The sequence below is a fragment of the Papio anubis genome, chromosome 19 (assembly GCF_008728515.1).
Source record: "Papio anubis isolate 15944 chromosome 19, Panubis1.0, whole genome shotgun sequence".
NCBI classification, from domain to species: Eukaryota; Metazoa; Chordata; class Mammalia; order Primates; family Cercopithecidae; genus Papio; species Papio anubis.
This window is the reverse complement of record NC_044994.1, coordinates 49,306,896-49,330,454: the sequence shown is the minus strand read 5'-3', so window position 1 is coordinate 49,330,454 and position 23,559 is coordinate 49,306,896. Positions and strand designations below refer to the sequence as shown.

Here is a 23,559-nt window from a genome sequence, read left to right as displayed (position 1 = left end):
CTCAGTTATGCATATGCAAATTAACTCTTCCTCAGCTACTTTTTCTTTTAAAGCTGGGTTATTTCTGTTTCATCAAATAATTCACCTTCATGGTCAAATTCAACTCAGACAATAAATATGATAAAAGAAATAAATATAAAAGTGTTTAAGAAAATTTTTTTTTTTTTTTTTTTTAATTTATTTATTATTATTATACTTTAAGTTGTAGGGTACATGTGCATAACATGCAGGTTTGTTACATATGTATACTTGTGCCATGTTAGTCTGCTGCACCCATCAACTCGTCATTTACATCAGGTATAACTCCCAATGCAATCCCTCCCCCCTCCCCCCTCCCCATGATAGGCCCCGGTGTGTGATGTTCCCCTTCCTGAGTCCAAGTGATCTCGTTGTTCAGTTCCCACCTATGAGTGAGAACATGCGGTGTTTGGTTTTCTGTTCTTGTGATAGTTTGCTAAGAATGATGGTTTCCAGCTGCATCCATGTCCCTACAAAGGACGCAAACTCATCCTTTTTTATGGCTGCATAGTATTCCATGGTGTATATGTGCCACATTTTCTTAATCCAATCTGTCACTGATGGACATTTGGGTTGATTCCAAGTCTTTGCTATTGTGAATAGTGCTGCAATAAACATACGTGTGCATGTGTCTTTATAGCAGCATAATTTATAATCCTTTGGGTATATCCCCAGTAATGGGATGGCTGGGTCATATGGTACATCTAGTTCTAGATCCTTGAGGAATCGCCATACTGTTTTCCATAATGGTTGAACTAGTTTACAATCCCACCAACAGTGTAAAAGTGTTCCTATTTCTCCACATCCTCTCCAGCACCTGTTGTTTCCTGACTTTTTAATGATCGCCATTCTAACTGGTGTGAGATGGTATCTCATTGTGGTTTTGATTTGCATTTCTCTGATGGCCAGTGATGATGAGCATTTTTTCATATGTCTGTTGGCTGTATGAATGTCCTCTTTTGAGAAATGTCTGTTCATATCCTTTGCCCACTTTTTGATGGGGTTGTTTGTTTTTTTCTTGTAAATTTGTTGGAGTTCTTTGTAGGTTCTGGATATTAGCCCTTTATCAGATGAGTAGATTGCAAAAATTTTCTCCCATTCTGTAGGTTGCCTGTTCACTCTGATGGTAGTTTCTTTTGCTGTGCAGAAGCTCTTTAGTTTAATTAGATCCCATTTGTCAATTTTAGCTTTTGCTGCCGTTGCTTTTGGTGTTTTAGACATGAAGTCTTTGCCCATGCCTATGTCCTGAATGGTACTACCTAGGTTTTCCTCTAGGATTTTTATGGTATTAGGTCTAACATTTAAGTCTCTAATCCATCTTGAATTAATTTTCATATAAGGAGTAAGGAAAGGATCCAGTTTCAGCTTTCTACTTATGGCTAGCCAATTTTCCCAGCACCATTTATTAAATAGGGAATCCTTTCCCCATTTCTTGTTTTTCTCAGGTTTGTCAAAGATCAGATGGCTGTAGATGTGTGGTATTATTTCTGAGGACTCTGTTCTGTTCCATTGGTCTATATCTCTGTTTTGGTACCAGTACCATGCTGTTTTGGTTAATTTATCAATATTTCATGAGCCAACTTTTATAAATTTGTGAAAATTTGAAGTGGATATGGCTTATTTCTTGATCTGTAAAGTATAAATGTTTCTAGCAAGTATATATCCTTGTAAAGGATAGTCAAACTACCTAGAATAAACACCACCAAGTTACTCAAAACTGATTTATAAATGATATTAGTTACCAATCATTTATGTTATTAAAACAAATCACTTAAGGATGATGGTGGTAATGAGAAGGGAAGTGAGACAAGAGGCATATTTATTTAGCACTTACTATGGTCCAGTTCTTCTGCTAAAAACATTCCATGCATCATCTCATTTAATCCTCAAGACAATCTTTGTTTTTTTGCTTCTTTTTTTCTAAATTTTTCATTTTTGTGGGTATATAGTAGGTGCATATATTTATGGGGTACATGACATATTCCCATACAGGCATGCCATGTGTAATAATCACATCATGGGAAATGGGCTATCCATCTTCTCAAGCATTTATCCTTCATGTTACAAACAATCCGATTACACTCTTTTAGTTATTTTTAAATGTACAACTAAATTATTTTGACTATAGTCACCCTGTTGTTCTATCAAATAACAGGTCTTATTCATTCTTTCTAACTATTTTTGTACCCATTAACCATCCCCCACCAACCCCCACTACCCTTCCCAGCCTCTGGTAGGCCCTCTACCCTCCTTCTACTCTCTATGTCCATGAGTTCAATTGCTTTGATTTTTAGATCCCATAAATGAGAACAGGTGATGTTTGTCTTTCTGTGCCTACCTTATTTCACTTAACAGAATGACCTTCAGTTCTACCTAGGTTGTTGTAAATGACTGGTCTCATTCTTTTTTATGGCTGAATAGTACTCCATTGCTACACTGTGATTATGTACCACATTTTCTGTAGCCATTCATCTGTCTCATAATAACCTTATTATCTTCATATTTCAGGTGAGAAAATTGAGGCTTAGCACAGTCAAGTAACTAAATAAGGGCATACAATGAACAAGTAAGGAAGCTGATATTTTAGCACAGACAATGAGATGTTAGAGACTTATAATGTCATTAGACATTTACTATTGCAGACCAGCTTTCCACCTAGTTGATTTTGGTCTCGTTCATTTTTCCATTTCTATGAAACCTGCAGATTCACTTTCAGACATATATATGTGTGTCTGTATATATACACATATGTGTATGTGTATATATATGTGGGTGTGTATGTGTGTGTGTGTGTGTGTATATATATATATTTTTTACATCACATTAATCTAAGTTTATTAAACCTCTAAGAATAGCAGTTCTTCAGGTAAAAATTTCCCACTGAACAAGAAACAAAACCAGTCATCAGTCTTGCCCTTTAGAGCATAAACTCTACTTTATACTCAGCATCTGGTATATGCTCAACACCCTGCAGGTATTCAAAAATATCTGCTAAATGAAAAGGAAAACCATGAAGTGGAATTGAGCACATAAGGCATGTAGCCAATGCATTCCATCAACATTTTTCATCCCTCTTTCTATCTATTTAATAATAAACCCTGCTTTAAATTAACATAAAATACAGAATGTAAAAATCAGCTACTTTCCAAACTAACATGAGAGTAGACCCTCATTCCTTGATGACAGAGCCAGTCTGTCCGCTCTGGGAAAGGCCATTCTTCTTCTCTCTCTCTCCACAGGGAATTATTTCTAAGTCTGTAAACTAACAGCTGGAGCTCGGAAGCTTTTCCCACGTCTCTCCACCTCTGCAATAAGCGCAGGTTTACCTCTAACATAACTCCTACCCTTAACTAAGCCCAGTGCTCTGAATTCTTCCAGCTGCAGAGGATATGCACATATATGTCATCTGTGCACTTTTGTGTAGACATATCTAAAATTTGATCATCAGCTTCTCACTTAGAGGCTTGCTTTATTAAATCCTCCACAGAATGTGCTGATAGAAGACATAAGACACTTATTCATGCTTTATTGAATCAAACTGAATATTCCTTATACTCCTTTTCAGTGGCATTAGCCACACTGAAAAAATACATTTACAGAAAGGGTAAACAAAGAAAGAGTAGCTGGTTCAGATTCCCTGAATCCTTTCACACTGGATTTAATTCAGCCATCTTTATTTAGGATAAATAGTTATAACAAGAATGATGAAAAAATACTCTCAATCTTTATCCTGCCTATGAGTGAGGACTCCTTTTTCTAGTATGTTACATGATGAGAAAATATATTCAGGTTTATGGTTCTCTTCACTTCAAATATTAAATATTACCTTTCATTTGTAATTTCAAACTTCAAATTAAGAGCAAAAGCTTTTATGCTTGCAATGTGATTTTAAACCAAGAAATCATGGGGAAACTCACAGATGTTAGTAAATTTAATTATCTTTTTATGTATTAAAAATGACTATGAAGTATCAGGAAGAAGGAGTCTTCAGAACCCGACATCCATTTTAAAACCTGTTTTTCCCCTTTAACATGGTTTGCACAGTAAAAGCAATCATTCACAGGTATGACATAGAGTCTGTGAATTATGAGACATTGTTGTCATTACTTTTGTGAATTACAACTTTTGGTCATATGGGTTTGATATCAATTATAAAGGCAATTCATATAATATACAGATATGTAATAGTGTGCCACAATCTAATGCAATTCATTCTTATCCATGAGGTACTATTACACAGCTCACAAAAGGCTAAACTTTAAGTTCATCCTGAAGGTTATTCACTCACAGGGATGGCTTCCCTCTACCACCCACCTGCCCTCCCCCAACCCCGATGCAGCACCTACATTATTATCCAACTAAGTATTTCTGCTTTTTTCCTGTTTGGTCTAAATTTAGCAAAAGAAATCCACACTAGTTAATGTGAAATTCAAACTTTAAGGCTTTCTGATCTAATACTGTTTATGTGTTGGTGTATTTATGTGTGTGGTTTTCTATGAACATGAAGTAGAAATTCTAGTTTAGACAATATATAAAATTATCTTCATATACTGAATTTCTATGTTTCTCTTTTAAGAAAACAGGAAGTATTTTCTTCACATTTCAAACATTTCCTTGTACTACATAAAAAGTTAAGCTATACCAAAAATTAAAATAGAAGATTCTATATAACACAAAAAGAAAATGACAAGTCGTAATCAATATATGTGTTTCTTTTTTCTCTTGTAAGGTTTATAAATGACTTGATTTTAAACAAATTACTTCAATTTAAAAGCACAAGATCTAGAAGCAATAGTCCAGCTTCAAATCCTGACTTTGTCATTTTCTATCTGTGGCTTTTATGTGGCAAGTGACTTTACCATTCTGTGCCTCATTTTCTTCTCCTATAAAACAGAAGCGATAATGAAGACATCACATGAATTGTTAGAGGATTTAAAAGAGCATAGAGCCAGTCTGACACACATTAGGTACTCAATAAATGCTGCTAAGTCATTGAGATAGTTATTAAAGTTCTTGATTTTGCAATGTGTTCTTTTACATAAGTTTGCAAAGACGGTGTTAATTACTATTTATTTGCCCAAACCCCTTGCAAAAATATCACATGCAAACAACCTTTATGTGCACATACAAAAAATAAAAGTGCCCTTATTGGATAATAGTATTATGAAAGATTTGGTGCCAAGGCAAGAGTTGATTAAAGACTCTGGCTTTTGCTGATAGAATCCATCCCAGAAATGAGGAGGCACAGCTACCAGAGCAAGGAAGAAAAGGGTGACTGAAGAGGCAGCAACCAAATAGGGATTCCCAGACTTTTAAGAAACTGGGACCATCATCCACAAGTACATCTCCACTGTCTACCAAACCTGCAAGGGCCAAGGCAGACCACAGAAAGGGGATTCTCTGAAAATTCGATCAGGTCTAGTTCTCTGCTTGTGCAATTCCAACAGCACATCCCAACTTCCACCTGCTCTTTAATACAAGTTACAAAGCACATTTGTTCCAGGATTTTTTTCCCCTATCTTTTCTTATTTAAATCTATGTATCACATCCTTCTCCTAATTTTGAAGACATATTATTTTCCAAGAGAAAAAGATAAACTTTTAAACAGAAACAATAGTGACTAATTTGGTAGAGCTAATTATGTTCTTAGATGTGTTCTCAGTCTCATTTTCATAATATCAAGAGACAATTTATCTACAAATAAGCCTACATCACCTCACTAATGTGTTACCAAGATTTTTTGAGCCATTTAAATAGCCACTAAGAAGATGGGCAGGGAGGTTAAGGAAATATAAACTATGTAAGTTTAGGAAAGATACAGCAAATGTATTTAAGTAAATACACAGTATATAAGGAATGCTGCTTGAAATATGAGTAATCTTATGGATTCATTAATTCAACCATTCATTCAATAAACATTTATTGAGAAGATGCTATGTACCAGCTATTCTAGTGCTAGACATACAAGAAGGTAAAAGTCACAGGCCCACATGACTCAGAAAGGGCAAGTGAAATGATCACTTAACAAAATTACAGACATCATTACTGCTACATATTTCTGAGTTGCAAGAGCAGAAGTGTGTACAACGAACAGGGAGATATTACATAAGAAGGGTCCAGACAGGATTCAGGAAGATGATGACACTCCTGAATTTGGGGGAATTCTTGGAATTTCATCCCATATGTGAGAGTTAAGAGCATGCCAGCCAGATGGAGGGGCACATGCAAAGTGTGAATCACCAAATAGCAGGGTACTCTGGGGAACAAAGTTAAGTATTGCTTTAGCTGATGATGTCAGAGATATAAGTCAGCCCTTGAAGAACCCTAGATATCTCGCCAAGGTATTTAGATTTGGAGCTATAATCAATGGGAGGTCATTAAGTAGCTGTTAATGAGGGTGAAGGGTGATGAACTGACTTCTTAAACTCTCAGAGTCATGGAAGACATGATCTGGATGAGAACAAGAGAAGGAAGACAGGAAGATCGTTGTAGGAAAACGCAATGATAATCTGAAGAAGAAAAAATGCAAGGCAGGATCTAGGTATTCTCTGTGGAAACAGAGAAGACAAAAACCACTGAGAGATATTTAAGAGGCACATTTTACAAGAACTTACACCAGCTATATGTGGACATTGTTAAAAAGTGGGAAAGCCAGGATTATCCTTGGGCTTCAAGTTTGAGATGTCAGGTAATTAATGGTACCATTAGTGACGTGCCTTTAACTGAGGTATACATATGAAAGAAGATGAGGTTTCAGAAGAAATATAGCTCCTTTTTTGTTTTTTGTTTCTTTGTTTGTTTGAGAGATGGAGTCTTGCTCTGTCACCCAGGCTGGAGCACAGTGATGCGATCTCAGCTCACTGCAACCTCCACCTCCTGGGTTCAAGCAATTCTCCTGCCTCAGCTTCCCAAGTAGCTGGAATTAAAGGCACCTGCCACAACTACAAATACAAATGATTTTTGTAGTTTTTAGTAGAGACAGGGTTACACTATATGTTGGCCAGGCTAGTCTCGAACTCCTGACCTCAGGTGATCCGCACGCCTCAGGCTCCGAAAGTACTGGGATTACAGGCACAAGCCACCGCACCTGGCCTATAGCTCCTTTTGCACTTGGTATTTAGGTATCTATAGGACATTCAGGCAGGAGGATATATGAATCTGATATTGAAAAGAGAAGGCTAGGCTGGAGATACAGATTTGATTGACAGTCATTAACATACAAGCGGTAGTTACCAAAGAACAGAAAAAGTAAATCACCCAGAGAGAAAATGGGAAAAAGAAAGTGTATCTCAGTTTTATACAGCATCATTTTTTTCTGTATTTTAATATTCATGTCACAAACTTTCTCAAATACTGTATTTAGAAACATTCTACTTGTCCTTCAACACAAACTAAAGCTGAGCATTAAACACTAAACAAGAAAGACATGTTTTCATATATGGTTTCCTCTCCCAGATTTTTTTTAAAAAAGGACAAAAAGGTAAATTATTTGAAATGACATAGTTCACTCAGAAAACCATGAAATTTACACTTTTAGTTTTCTTAATATCTGTTTTCATGAAAACTGCAGAGTAAAAAACCCGTAGCTTTAGTAATTTATAATTACTAAGAGACTTAATATAGTGAACTCATAGCTAACACTCTGAAGTCAAAAGCAAGGGTAGTGATAATTTAGAAGAAGTGACTTAAAATTCATTTACATCTAAACTACTTTTTAGACTGTCAAATATAAGTTAAAGAATGAGAAAGGCAGAGGGTGCAGGGGGAAGTATCTTATTCTAGTTTACAAATTATACAGCCTCTCACTCCTGGCTAGGAAAGAACGTCTGGTTTCTGAATACGTAATATGCCGTATTTTGTTCCTTGGAGCTTATCTGTACTAGTGTAAATTTCCTATCTTCCATTCAGAACAAATGTAAAAACATCTTATGAATAGGACCTTTGGTAAGTAGTTAAATGCACAAATCGGTATTAAGTCTCAGACTAGACGTCTTTTTCAGCTCTATTTTAAAATAGCAGAGATGTTGACTTCAGCGTATAAACATATATTAACGTGTCAGTTTTATACTGATGACTTCAAAAAGCTGGACATAACAATGAACATTTACATGTATGCAGTAAAGTGACTGTTTAGTAATGAAAAATACTTCTATTTATATTATTATGTTACAACAGTCCTAAATAATGTTTGAAAATTTAAAGAACGAATATGCGATGATTTGTTTCCTAAAGAAGATGATCTCTTGATCTAAATTTAGAATAACAAATTTGCATTTTAAATAATGAGACTAGATGGACACAGTAGCACACCTGTAGTCCCAGCTACTCAGGAGTTTGAGGAGAGAGGATAGCATGAGCCCAGTTTTTCCTTTGTTTTTATTGAGACAGAGTCTTACTCTGTCACCCAGTCTGGAGTGCAGTGGTGCGAACACAGCTCATTGCAGCCTCGACCTCCTGAGCTCAAGTGATCCTCCCAGCTCAGCCTCCCATGTAGTTGGGACCACAGATGCGCACCACCACACCTAGCTAACTTTTAATTTTTTTTGGAGAGATAGGGTGTCTCTCTGTTGTGCAGGATGGTCTCAAATGCCTGGCCTCAAGCAATCCTCCTGCCTTGGCTCTCCAAAGTGCTGGGATTATGGGTGTGAGCCACTATTCACGCCCAGCCAAACCCAAGAGTTTGAGATCAGCCTAGGCAACAGAGACCACATGTCAAAACAAAAAAAAAAAAAAAAAAAAAGGGGTTGTGGGGGGAATAATGATGAGATTAGATACCCAGCAAAGTAATTACCTCTTATCATAAACAATCAAGGTAAACTGTAACATCATCTCATATTTCAAAAGAAAATGAAAATCTTCCAAAGTTTAATGAGTTACTTTGAGAATATGAGGCAGTGCAGAGTAGGGCTTAAGACCACATGTCAGCTTTGGAATCAGGTAGGACTCATTTTAATCCCAGATCTATTTCTTGGTACATATGTGACCCTGTAAAAGTTATCTCTCTAAGCTTGTTTCCTCAGCTACATATTTGGAAATATACTAGTATCTACTTCAAAGTAATTTCATAAGGCTCATGTGTAAAGTGTTTGATAAAGTTGTCAAGTGATATTACTTTTAACTTCTCTTACCCTTCTCTATTTTTTCTTCTTTCCAAGGCACCTCTCATCTTCTAATATACTGTATATCTATTTACTTCTTCTTGCTATGGTTGTCTGCCTCCCTGCATGAAAATGTAAGCTCCACAAGGACAAGTATGATTGCCTATTGTATTCAATGGCATATCGTGAACAGTGTCTGGCACTAAAGTGCTCAAAAACATTTACTGATTGAATGAGTAGATGACTACTGAGAGGATTACTACACACTATTAATGATACTATATAACAGTACTTTTCATCATTACTAGATATTTTCATTTTCATTCATGTTATATAGACTCTTCTGAATGAAAGGCCAAATAACATGTTTTGGGACACTGGGTATCAATCATGTAAGTTCTTTAGGAAATAATGATATTAATTTATTTGATTGTAAAAGAACGTAAGCTAGTCTCTAAGATTATACCTACAAAAAAAAATTTGATTCTACAATCCAAGAAAAACAAAAGCATATTTATAGAAAACTATATACCAATTTACCATAAGACAGGATATCTTCTCAGAAACTTAAAACTTTAAATCAGTAAAACATAGAGCTGTAAAGAATTAGATTTAAAATATATGTCTGCAGAACGTAACTGAAGGCAGAGGGAGGAGGGATACAGACACATGTAGGTTCTATCAGCACTAAATACACAGGAATAGCAAAATACATTATTTTCTGCATCTATTAATGAGTAATAGGAAGATATTTATTTGCCCTTGAATTAGTAATCAAAATGTACCTAATTATAATTTAACAAAAAATGCATCAAAAAGTAAAATAAGTACAGTCAACCCACCCATTGAGTTCCATATATCATTGTTGCTTTTGTAGTTGAATCTGTCAACTGTGCTGCTGATCTAGTATCAAGGTGGTTTTTTTTGTTGACAATGTCAGTAACTCTTGACCCTTTATCATTGTTTTTGGTCAGTTTGTGTCCTTGCTGTATTGAACAAGAGGTAAGACACCAAACTATGACCCTCAGAAGAATATAGGGACTTTCTTAAAGGAATACACGCAGGTTTGTGAACGAAACCCTTCCAAAATTCTGTTCAGCCTACAATTAAGGTGAGGTTGTTTTTAGATGCAGTATTTAGAGGGTGCATCACTTCACCCTCAATCAGAATGCTATACTGTACCATGATAAAAGAAACATAAAGCAAAATTAACTAAGTCACATGAAGGTCTCCCTTAAGAAAAGTAGATTATGATTAATCCAAAATTTCTTCTATGTGTGTCAGCTTTAGTGAGACTTATTCCGTTAGTATAATTATGACCTATTAATAACATCGTATAAATAGGAAAGTGTTATTTATAAATGTCAGTTATATATCTACATAGCAATTAAGTGATAATACTGGAAATAAAAGTATACATATAAAAGCAAACACATAGGTATACAGTACTATTCTTGTGACTCAAATTATAATCTAGAAACAACATTATTGTTTTGTTTTAAATTCCATTAAGCAGTTAAAATAGATTCTAAATATACAGAGTATTATAAATCCTAAAGCAATGTCATTGAAAAGTTCATTTCCCATGCATATTGTACAATATGAAAATGTGACATAGGTTTTAATATTTTTCTACATAAAATATTAACCCATCAAGATGGCTAATATGTCTATGATATATAATTTAAAATATTTGGTTAAAGGAAAGAATTTGATGAACTTCAAGACAGAATGCTAAGTAAAACTGAGTATGTGTGTTGACCAAGGCACACTGGCATTACTTTGTAGAGCTGATCAATAGATATTAGCTTTAAAAAGAGAGATAGAGAAAGAAGCTGCAGCATATTTTTTAAACGATAGAGTGAAGATTTAAATTGTATCAATCAAGACCCAAGTTTTTTCCTCCTAGTCTTTCTAGCTGTTCTCTTCCAGTTAAGATTCTTCATTTTAAATAAATTTAATTAGTTCCCATTGATCATAGCCAACCCTTGTACAGCTTAATCCATGCTTCTTTACTTTGATAAGGCAAATGCTAACAAAGGCTACTAGGCTCAGATTCAACTGTCATAAGACAGCATTGATACCTAGCCCATTTGTACCTAAAATAAAAATTTCAAAAAGTATTCTGCCTTTAGTGAAAGCATTATATTATACCTCATATTTTAATTGTTATCTTGCTCAGACTGTTTCTAGAAATTAAGATCCAGATTACTACAATAATAAAAGTAATTCAACTATACACTTCAGCCTAACTATAGCTTTCAAATAAGACTTCCCTGAAAAGGCAGGCAAATACCTGTCATGATATAATTTCTACTTATTTTATGAAGAAATATTAGAACAATTCCTCTAAAATAACTGGAAAAATCATCTGAATGGCTGCACTGGCCAGCTTTCCCTTTTGTAGTACTGGCTCTCTACAACACTGGTTACCCCAAAACAAGATTATTGTGCTTGAATCAGATTTCTCTCAATGCATCTACCATATTTTTCATAATGCAATTTATATAGGATTCTAGTCAATAAAATACGGTTTTCTTCCAAACCCTCACAAAAATCTATACCACAGCTTAATCAAGTCACACAATTTAAAGGTAACCTGAACGATCTTCAGGCTGCAACATGCTAGTTGCTTTGACAACATGGTAAGGAAGTCGTTTTTTAGTTATTTAAGTTCTTCAGATATTGAACATTCTTGCCTCTAGTACCCACGACATGAAATGAATAAACCGACTGATAAAAGCCATTTGTCACATATGTTGAACCAAACTTACAGATAAAAATATAGTGTATGTAGCATTAATTGACTCTTCAAATTAGATTTGCATTCTTAGTTTCTTGATTTTGCTAATAAAATTTAAAAATCATATACTATAACGCTATCTCATGACTTTGGTAGTGCATAATTCAAAATTTCAAAGTACTGATTTAATAATGCTTACTTGACTGCTCAAAAATTCAGCTTTTATTCTAGAATGCAAATTGAGTTATTCTACTATTGCAAAGGCAAATTTGTTTTTGCTAGGACTTAACTACTTTTTATAGATCAGAAGGTCTTTAAACTTTACAGGGAAGTAAAATATAACAAAAAACATACATATAACAGTATGAAAAGCAGTCAAAACTGAACAAAACATGGACTGGCTTAAAAATCTGCAAATAGGCCCAGTGCGGTGGCTCATGCCTGTAATCCCAGCACTTTGGGAGGCCGAGGCAGGTGGATCACAAGGTCAGGAATTTGAGACCAGCCTGGCCAATACGGTGAAACTCTGTTTCTACTAAAAATACAAAAATTAGCTGGGCATGGTGGTGCACACCTGTAGTACCAGCTGCTTGGGAGGTTGAGGCAGGAGAATCACTTGAACCTGGGAGTGGAGGTTGCAGTGAGCCCACATCGCACCACTGTACTTCAACCTGAGCGCCAGAGTGAGACTCTGTCTCAAAAAAAAAAAAAAAAAAAATCTGCAAATAAAATAGATTTTCTTTAGCAGCTACTGAAGCAAACTCCATAACTGTAAAGTACTAAATGACTATCAGAAAAATTAGAAGTCCCTGAAATTGTTTATATTTAGGTTGGATAATATTTTTCATCAATGAACTTAAACATTAAAAAGAATTTAAAAGTAAGTAACAGCCATCATCATCATCATCTCATTTTTATTGAAAATCAGATATTCCCCAACTTTGGCAATATTAGGCAGCAGTGGCACAAGGCTATAGGTATTTAAATATACACTTTGTAAATTTTCAAGGGAGATCTTAGGCTTTCTTCTTCCCAGTGTAACAGTAGTAACCTGCCTATCACAGAGGGAGGGAGGGAAAGAGGGAGGGAGGGAAACTTCCCCTTTCTTTTCCCCTTTTATTTATTTATTTATTTTTATTTTTATTTTTTTTGAGACAGAGTCTCACTCTGTTGCATAGGCTGGAGTGCAGTGACGCAATCTTGGTTCACTGCAACCTCTGCCCTCCCGGGTCAAGCGATTCTCCTGCCTCAGCCTCCCGAATAGCTGGAATTACAGGTGCCCACCACCAACCCCAGCTAATTTTTGTATTTTTACTAGAGACAGGATTTTGCCATGTTGGCCAGGCTGGTCTCAAACTCCTGACCTCAGGTCATCTGCCCACCTCGGCCTCCCAAAGTGCTGGGATTACAGGTGTGAGCCACCGTGTCCAGCTCCCCACTTTAATTTTTGTTAAAAATTTTCTGGTATTTTCTGGGCATGCTTCTTTCTAAACTATTGATTACTATTAAATTAATATTTTCTAGGCATGCTTCTTTCTAAATTATTACTATTAAATTAATATTTTTTACTATTAATATTTGTTGCTTCTCAACAATTATACATTTTATGATCAAATTTTAAATTTTAACCATCCACACCCAAAACAAAAGCTTACTATTCTTGATACCAATAAAATTATTTATACTAGGTTATTTTTATCCTCTGTGCATTCAAAGAAATTGAGCTGAATGTATTTGGAGATCCAGTAATTTAAACTGGTTTAAGAGTATAAAAAGATAGGCTAAACATTTATAGTGTGTGTTTCCTAAAATTTGCTTTATGTTTTTCGCCTAAATTTCACTTAATGTGAAAGGTAATACAGATAAGAATGTTCAGTGGCCAAACAATTAAAAAGCAGCATTCACTTCCACAGTACAAGTATAAAGAGTAAGTCTTCCTATACAGCTTATATTGTATATATTGTGATTAAATTTTAGTATTCTTTAGTTTACCTGATAGTTGCAAAATCTTTCAAAACTTAATGAGTATATTCCTTTACACATTCCAAGGCTTTAGCAATGATCTCAGCCTCTGAATTAAAAGGTCTCCAGAAAACAAGTGCACAGCTAGCAGGTTTATTATTAGAGTTACAATCAGCAAACCTGGACCAAATAAACAGTTCCACTTCTTTTCACCTCAAGATCAAAGAGGACACTAAACAGTTTCATAAAACTAAATACACCATCAGTACAAGTCTCCATCCTTTCCATCGAAATACTTAATCCCACCACAAATAACCTAGAAAACATTTTGCAATATCAAACAAAGCTCCAATCAGATGTTAAAGATGTCTGTGCTTACCAGTGGTGATGTCATCATCAACAAGGTCATGTTCTTCCTCCTGGACTTTGGCTTCAGACCCTGAGGCATCAGGAGCCGTGGTGATAGTCTGCATGGCTTCTGATGTGACTCCAGCTAAAAGAAATGTGAATCACAAGGCTTCATTTTAAAAAATGAAAAGTAAGACAAACAGAAATTTTGAAGATTTTTAATTTACTTAATGGATATAAACACAATACATTAAAAAATATATATTCACCAAAATTAGAGACACAAATCAATGAATAAAACATTCACATGTGCTCTATTTATTTGTATGTATATATGTACATAGGTATGTACTATATTTACTTTTAACCAAGATCTGGGAAAAACAGAAACAGGATGCTGAAGTATTACATTTTTTACTTGATTCCTTTCAATGTTTTTGCTACAGTTACTTTGGCTGATTTTAACAATTACTCAACAAAGAGGAAAGTGTGGATTGTTTTAAAAGTTTACTTCTTTTTAATGTTAGTTTGTTTATAACTTGGGAGTTGGGAGGAAGGATGAGGACCGGAGAATTTGTGTCCTGGAGCTAAGCAACGGACCTGAAACGCACTGCCCAAAAAGAGTATAACATCTCCCTCTATGAAGGAATTCGATATAAGGTCACATAACTATCACAATGAAAGAACCTAACTGAAAGCAGACAGGCAAAGAAGTTCAGAGGCCAAAAGCTTCCATTCTGTAAATCGCCTGAGAATTTGCCAGCTCACACAAATGTCTTTTCCTTACATACCTATCATCTTTGATGATGCATATTTGTTGTCATCTTGCATCTGTCACATTATTTCTCAATTTCACAACAGATAGTAGCGTGTGTCGATATTTTTCACATGGTTATCAAAAGGTATTTCTCAATCATGATAATATACAAATCTCCCCATTGGAAGCTACTCTAGGAATTAAACTTTCTAACCAAATCAGCTTAAAAGGATATCAGTAACTGCCTACATAGAATCCATTTAAATATTTTAAAGACCACTTACTTAGTTTAAGGACTTCTTTTCTTCCAAGGGGTATTAACTGAAACATTTATGTGAAATTTAGCCTTGCTACCTCCGGTTAACCAAAGGCATCAAAAGAGGAAGGATCTTAGCCACGAACCACCATAACACATCCAGAAATGGACCTACCAGTAGGCAGTTCCAAGCTCTAAGGATTAAAACTTGCGGACTAAACACACCATTTTAGTACCACAACTTATTCAGAGTTGCTTTAAAAAATTATAATAATGCTAAATAATGATCCCTGATGAATAAAAAATGACAAAGCCACCACTTTGCAGAAGCATTTTTTTTTCCAAAAAACATTTTTTACTTTTATTTTAGGTTCAGGGGTACATGTGCAGGTTTGCTATATAGGTAAATTGCATGTCACAGGGTTTAGTGTACAAATTATTTCATTACTCAGGTAATAAGCATAGTACCCAAGAGGTAGTTTTTCAATCCTTACCATCCTAGCACCCTCCAGTATGCCCTGGTGTCTGTTGTTCCCTTCTTTGTGTCCATATGTACTCAATGGTTAACTTATAAAAGCATTTTTATTGTTAGCTTTATATGATCAATTTTAACATAAAGGAGGGCATGTACTAGAAAAATAATATTACTTTATTAAAGATAGCTATAAGTAAAATAAATCACAAAGAGGAGATAAGGTAAACATTACATTCCTAAATAGATATTGCTCAAATACAAAACCAAAAATCATTATTTCATATTAAATCAATATATAAATCTTTGAAATATCTCAGTCTCATTTCTTGCTTAGAACTTGATAATTTTTAAAATTAGACAAACATTGAAAACATATTAAGAAATAGTTTGGACAGTAACAATCAGCATTAGTATTTTCCTTTCCTATAAAATTAAGGGATCAATTAAAATAAAGCTGGCATTTATGTAAGTAACAAGTTTATGGATCCATTTACATTTATCTCATTTAATCAGAGAGGCTAAGTAATTGCCCAACATAATACAGCTACTAAATTCAGGAACCAGAATTGCGACGTAGGTCTTTTGATTTCAAACTTCAATATCAATTTACCACCAAGTCTTTCCAGGGACTAAGTTCCTGGGGACAGGGTGGGAGGTGTCACAGAACATCACAGAATAACCTTGAGAAATCACAGAATCACACAATACTGATTATAAATACTACCAAGTATTCCACAAAGTTCCTGTGCTGTGCTAGTTAACTATTCAACCAAAGGAATTCAGTATTTTGGAACAGAGCTTAAGGAACAAACATGTACATCTCAAAGTAACTGAGGCTGAAAGACCAGGGAGTTGTGCTAAAACTGGTTCTTTGATAGATGCTTTCTAAAACTTAGTAAGGGTTATGAAATCCCTGGCAGAAAAAAAGAAAATACAAAGAAAAGAAAAATACAGACCAATATCTCTCATAGTCTCAAGAATTTGTAACAAAAATAAAAGCAAATGGGATATTTATTTGCTTTAGAATTATATATCAGGACCAAGTAGGGTTTATTCTTAGCATGAAAGGAGTTCAATTGGCCAAAATGGATCAATATAATCCAAAATATTAACAGGCTAAAGAACAAAAAAAGAATTCCTGATCATATCAATCATTTGACAAAATTCCACATCCATTCACGAGTAAAAACAAAAAACCTCTAAGAAAAATAAGAATACAGAGGAACTTGATAAAGAGCATCTACTAAAAGCCTACAACTAACATTATACTTAATGGTGAAAGTCTGAATGCTTTTGTCCTATGACCAGGAATATGGCAAAGAAAGTCACACTTACCACTCTTAACATATCATTGGAAGTTCTACCCAATGCCACAAAGCAAGAAAATACACACACATACACACAGTTTGGAAAGAACGATGTAATTGCCCTGTGTGATGGTTAATTTTAAGTGTCGACTTGATTGGATTAAGGGATACCTAGAGAGCTGGTAAAGCATTACCTATGGGGAGGTGTGTGAGGGTGTTTGTTTCCTGAGGAGACTGGTGTGTGAGTCAGTGTACTAAGCAGGAAAAATCAGCTCTCAATGTGGGCAGACACCATTCAGTTATCGGGGGCCCTGGTTGAACAAAAGAGTAGAGAAAAAGCAAATTCTCACTCCTGGAGCTGGGACATCCTTTTTCTTCTGCCCTTGGACATCATAACTCCAGGTTCTCCAGGCTTTGGACTCCAGGACTTATACCCAGCAACCCTCTGGGTTCTCAGGGCTTTGGCCATGGACTGAGAATTACACCCTCGGCTTCCCTGTTTCTGAGGATTTTAGACTTAAACTGAGCCCCACCACCAGCTTCCCTGGGTCTCCCACTTACAGATGGCCTATCCTGGGACATTCCAGCCTTTGTAATTGCATGAGCCAATTGCAAGAGCCAATTCCCCTAATAAGTCAGTCTCTCTCTCTCTCTCTCTCTCTCTCTCTCTGTCTCTCTCCACCTATTCTTTTGGTTCTGTTTCTCTAGAGAATTCTGACTAATATACCCCACTCAAAGATAAAATGATTGTCTACAGGGAAATACAGAGGGATTATCGAAACTAATAAGTGAGTTCAGCAAGGCTGCAAAATATAAGAAAAAAAACATTGAAAACATCGATTCTATTTCTACATGTTAGTAATGAACAATGGACACCTAATTTTTTTTAAAGCCAGAATACTATTAACAGTAATTATAAAAAACTAAAATACTTAGATGTAAATCTGAAAACCCACAAACAGGTCTTCTATGCTGACAACTACAAAACACTGATGAAAGAAATCAAAGGAGATCTAAACAAATGAAACAGAGAAATACACTGTGTTCATGGGATTGGAAGATTCAAAATAGGAAAGATGCCAATTCCCCACAAAATGACTGATACACAGATTTAATGCAATTTCTAACAAAATCCCAGTAAGATCCTTTTGTAGATATCAACAAAAGTATTCTAAAATTATATGAAAGACAAAGGAATTAGAATAAAACAATTCTGAAAATGAATAAAGTAGAAAAAAGTCATTTTACCCAATTTTAAGACTTATATAAAGTTATTAAAACCATGTGACTTTGGCAGAGTAATAAACATTAGGTTAATGTAACAATAGAGAACCAAGAAGCAGACACACACTAATCTGCCAAAATGATTTTCAACAGAGGTGGCGGAAGGATAATCTCTTCAAAACAGGGCTAGAACAACTGAACATCCATAAGCAAAAAAAATGAACCTTGACCTAAGGCTCATACTTTATATAAATAGTAACTCAAAGTGGATCATGGGCTGAAATCTAATAAATAAAAGTATAAAATTTTTCAAAAAAAAAAACTCAGGAGAAAAGCTCTGAAATCTAAGTTTTGGTTGACACCAAAAAAGCACAATCCATAAAAGAAAAAATTGGCAAAGTGGGCTCCATTAAAATTTTTAGACTTTTGTTCTACAAAGGCCCTATTAAGAAGAAAAGACAATCTCCAAGCTGAGAAAAAAGATTCACAAATCACATGTGCAACAAGCAATTAGTACCTGGACTGTTTAAGGAACTCTCAAAACTCAAGAGTAACCAATCTGGCATTTCCTCAGAAGGTGAAACATAGAGTTACCATATGACCCCGCAATTTTACTACCAGCAAATGAAAATATATGTCCCCACAAAAGCATCTACACGAACATTCACAGCAGCATTATTCATAAAAGCCAAGAAGTGGAAAGTATCCAAATGTTCATCAACTGATAAATAAATGATAAATTCATACAATAGAATATTATGTGGCAATACAAAGAAATGAAGTTCTAATACATGCTGTGGCATGAATAAATATTAACAATTTTAACTAAATAAAAGAAGTCGCGGCCGGGCGCGGTGGCTCAAGCCTGTAATCCCAGCACTTTGGGAGGCCGAGATGGGCGGATCACAAGATCAGGAGATCGAGACCATCCTGGCTAACACGGCGAAACCCCGTCTCTACTAAAAACACAAAAAATTAGCCGGGCGAGGTGGCGGCGCCTGTAGTCCCAGCTACTCGGGAGGCTGAGGCAGGAGAATGGCGGGAACCCGGGAGGCGGAGCTTGCAGTGAGCTGAGATCCGGCCACTGCACTCCAGCCTGGGAGAGAGAGCGAGACTCCGTCTCAAAAAAAAAAAAAAAAAAAAAAAAAAAGAAGTCGCAAAATATTACATGCCATATGATTGCACTTACATGAAATGTCTAGAAGAAGCAAATCTATGGAGACAGAAAGTAAATGTGTAGATTGGCCTAGGGCTCAGGGGGGTGGAGGGAACAGGGAGTAATGCTAATGGGGGCTGCGGTTTCACTTTGGGTTATTTGAAAATGTTCTGAAGCTGATTGTGGTGATGCTTGTACAACTCTAAATCAGCTAAAAAACCACTGAATTGTACACTTTCAAAGGTGAATTTAGTATTAAGTGAATTACATGTCAATAAAGCTGATTTTTTAAAAGTTTGGTTTTCTGACATTCCAGATCAACGAAGGTATCCATGCCACCTCAATGTACTCTCTTGATACTTTTTTCTGCCATATAGCTAAAGAAAAAAGGGAGGAAAAGAGTCACATAGAACATTTATGCAATCAGAAAGCAAAATTCACCATGAATATTTTGTTTCAGAAAGGCATAATTTTCTACTTAAATTTTTTAAAAATTAAACTATATTCTTTATGCTGACCATATTTGTAACCATATTAATCCTCACAGTCAAATTTTCTGTATTATTTTGTTTGCAATCAATAAAAAGTGACTGATTTGTTTACTTCAAAATTATCTATATATTTCATTTTTTAAAGATCAGCAAAATATCCTTAACTCCCATAATAGAGGGCACTGTGATAGCAACACACTACTTACAATTTCTAACGTTTCTGGGAGACAGTAAAGGGGTAGGAGAAACTGAGAATGGACAGCCCAAATTACCACACTCAACTCTCAAATCCAATGGCACAGCTCATTTAAAACTAATTTTAACCGTTTGCTTGAAGGAAAATCTGATAGGTGCTTTTAACTTTTGAAGTTTTCAGCCATATAGTTATGGTAGAAGATTATTAAAAACCATTATTTAATACTTCTAAGCAAGGTAGTCATTATCTGCAAAGAAGGAATAATATTTTTTAAAATTCCTAGCCATAAACCTGGCTATTTCTACTTTCTGCCTTATTTAGTTCTATCAGGACCTTATGTTAATGGGTCAAGACAACAGTACTTTCTGTAAAAGGCAAAACAAAAATCAAATCAGTGGTTGCCAGGGGTTAGGAGTGTGACAAAAGAATTGACTGTAAAGAGGTAAAGCAAAATTTTTAGCATAGTGAAAATAATCTACACCATGACTATTTACATGTGTTTAAAACTCATAGAACAATATTTTTAAAAGCGTGCATTTTACTATATATATACTTTCAAAAACTTAGCTTGTTAAAAAAAGATACAATAGAAGGTACTACATCACTGTCACCAAAGAGAATTGAAGATTATGCTAGAATACAATGCTATTTTCAACAAAACACAGATAGAAAAAATGGTTTTAGTTCTTCCTTCTACAAAAAGCTTAGCCTTCTACAAAAAACGAAATATCCTTGCAAAAGAATAAGAGTCCACTAGGAAAATATATTTATGGAAATTTCAGGGGTTTTTTGTATATCAAAATCATAAATATTGTCAATTAATTATATAGTGATATTTGATATGTTCTTTTGTACTTGACCTAAGTGAGCTTATTTGTCAAATTACACCATACAAGCTAAGGTTTACTTACTTTCTGAGTATTTCCAAAATATTTGATAGTGATGAAAATCTCATAAAGGTTCAATAAATACAACTTGAACATAATTGAATACTTTCTATCTCATGGCACAAATTATGTTATTTAAATATACTAGAAAATAGCAGTAAGGGTACTTTGGGGAAAGAGGTATGATAAAAGATATAAAAAGATATAAAAAGAGTAAAGAGATATAATAAAAAAGAAATACAATTAACGGAAAGACATGAGGCACATAAAAAAACAGTGAGTCTCCAAATCCAGATTTCACAAAATAAAAAATCAATGTACATTATAACAAACAACAGTTCTCAATAAACGAGTTTTATACCATGAATCAGGGGGAAAATGGGAGCAGAGGGGGAATGGAGTGGGGCAGCAAGCTGGTATGAGTAAGTTTGGACACAACAGTAAAAGGGAAGTGAGAGGGTTGTAGTTAAGTAGCAGAAGTGAAAGTCAGAGGACAAGAAAGACTATGAGATCTTCATGCCATCTAGATTTCTAAACGCGTAGATAACTCTTCATTGTGAAAAATCTACATAAATAAAACTTTCCAATTTTATGCAATATTTTCTAAACCACTTTAGAAGTTTTTTAAAAATGTAAATATGGAAATGTGATCTTCAAAATCAATGGAATTAAACTACACTCAACTAGCTCCACCAGTAAAACTGGATATAGTATTCTAAAAATTATCTTTCATAAGCTTGTAAATTACCTGTATGAATTTTTTTCCAACTTGGCTAACAATATCTGAGTAATAATAAATAATATGAACGCACAAGACTACAGTGTCATGTGACTAACATGAAATACAAGAACAAAATACTAATTTTTAATATAGTAACATGTAAAAACCAGCACTTTAACCAATATGGAAATATAAAACCACTTCAGTTCATTATCGTTTTATTTTTTTATTGAAGATTAGATTGTAGTGATAAACACTGTTAGGACTAAGAATGAAGAAGAATATTTATAAATATTAACAAAAATTCTATTTCTCATTCTCAGTAATATAGATTTCCACTGAGATTGAAAAATAGATCCAAAAGAATAGCAGATATTTTTATTTCATCAGTTCCTCACAAGTGTGGTTTTCCAGTGGTCCAATTAAAGTACACTGGAGGCAATAATTTGATATGAACATTTACTGTGAATGAAGTAAAATTTAACAATAAGGGAGTATGTGAGTATCTACAGTTTCTTTTCAGGCAGAAGGCTTGAATTTATTGGAAGCAGATCTCTGCAGTGACTGACCAACACTGCCCCACATTCCCCACAATCCTTATGACAGACAGACAGCCTGCCTCACATTAATTCACTTCACACCACTTCTATCGATCCACAGCCGGTTCCCTAGTCTCTCTGCACACATTGCCTGTCTGGCTGCCTACATCCACATCAGCACATACACACAAAGGCCATAGAAAGATAACCTTTTGCTTTCCATTAAAGATACAGTATCCACTTTTCCTTCTGCAATAACATCAAAAATATGAAATTAACAGTATAGATGTCTTGTAGAAAAGCCTTCCTGTAAGAAACAGTGAGGGTATTTATCCCTTATTCTGCATAAAGATCACTTTGATTTGTCGAAAACAATAAAGTTAGTTTATTAAAGGCCACAAACTCATTAGAGAAATAAAAATATAATTTAAAATAAGCAGAATGTCTTCAAGCTCAAATAACAATATAAGAATTATTTGGTAACATGAGTTTTGATCTTTGTTTCTGAAGAAATGAAATACATTTTTTCCTAATTAGTATTTTTTTTTTGAAAACTGCTCTCATATAAAATGTAATTATTAGCAATTCTGAAAGCAACAAAAGGGAAACATTTACTGAAAAAATATGTAAGTAAAACAGAAAACAGAAGTGTACTATATCAATGAAATATTAATATGACAGCATAAAGCTTTATTATTTCTCTTTCCCAAAAAGAACTTAAAATTGATCCATCATTTAAAAAATCAAGCCTGATGCTTCTAATTATCACATGTACTTTTTGAAAAATTTCTGTGAGATTTGTAGGCTATGAGCTGACAACACCAATTTTGGTTTCAAAAGTCACAAATAAAACAAAGATTATGTTGTTCAACCTATAAACTGTTATGAAACAAAGAAAAACCTGTTTTTAAATATCACTGTGCTAAAGCATAAGCTTAAAATTATAACCCCTGGCTGATTTAGAAACTCAAACTATAAACAGAATTGCATATCTCAGAACTGTGCTAAAGTATGTTCTTTTAAATAAGAGGGTACCTTTGAAATTCTTCACGAATTTTTTTGTTTTGGCTAGGATCACCTAGGCAGAGGTTACATCATCAAGTGGTAACAAAAACAGTACCCTCACTACATACAGTACACTACACCTGTTGTTATTTATAATAACAGTAAGCTGCTTTGGAAATCAAAGAAAGGAAAACTGATAAGGGCTGCTGAAGTTGACGGTTTAAAAAAAAAAAAAAAAAGGATGCTAAGATGTGTATTGGGCCTGAAGGATGGGATAGATCTGAGTAACAGAGAGGATGGCATTGCCAATATAAGTAAAGCAAAGCCATTAAAATAGTAAACTTAACCATGCAATAGGTATGATAACTGTGCAATG

At 34.7% G+C, this 23,559-nt stretch overlaps 1 protein-coding gene across 5 annotated transcripts in view; it reads right to left on the bottom strand.

The window, feature by feature from the left end:
• The window catches only part of WDR7 (WD repeat domain 7), a 405,254-nt gene that overhangs the window by 208,831 nt on the left and 172,864 nt on the right, over window positions 1-23,559 (bottom strand). For all 5 annotated transcript variants that reach the window (XM_009192785.4, XM_009192787.4, XM_003914404.3 and 2 more), the window contains one exon: window positions 14,201-14,314. In XM_009192785.4, coding sequence (XP_009191049.1) covers window positions 14,201-14,314 — 114 coding nt within the window. The remainder of the gene's footprint in view (window positions 1-14,200; window positions 14,315-23,559) is intronic.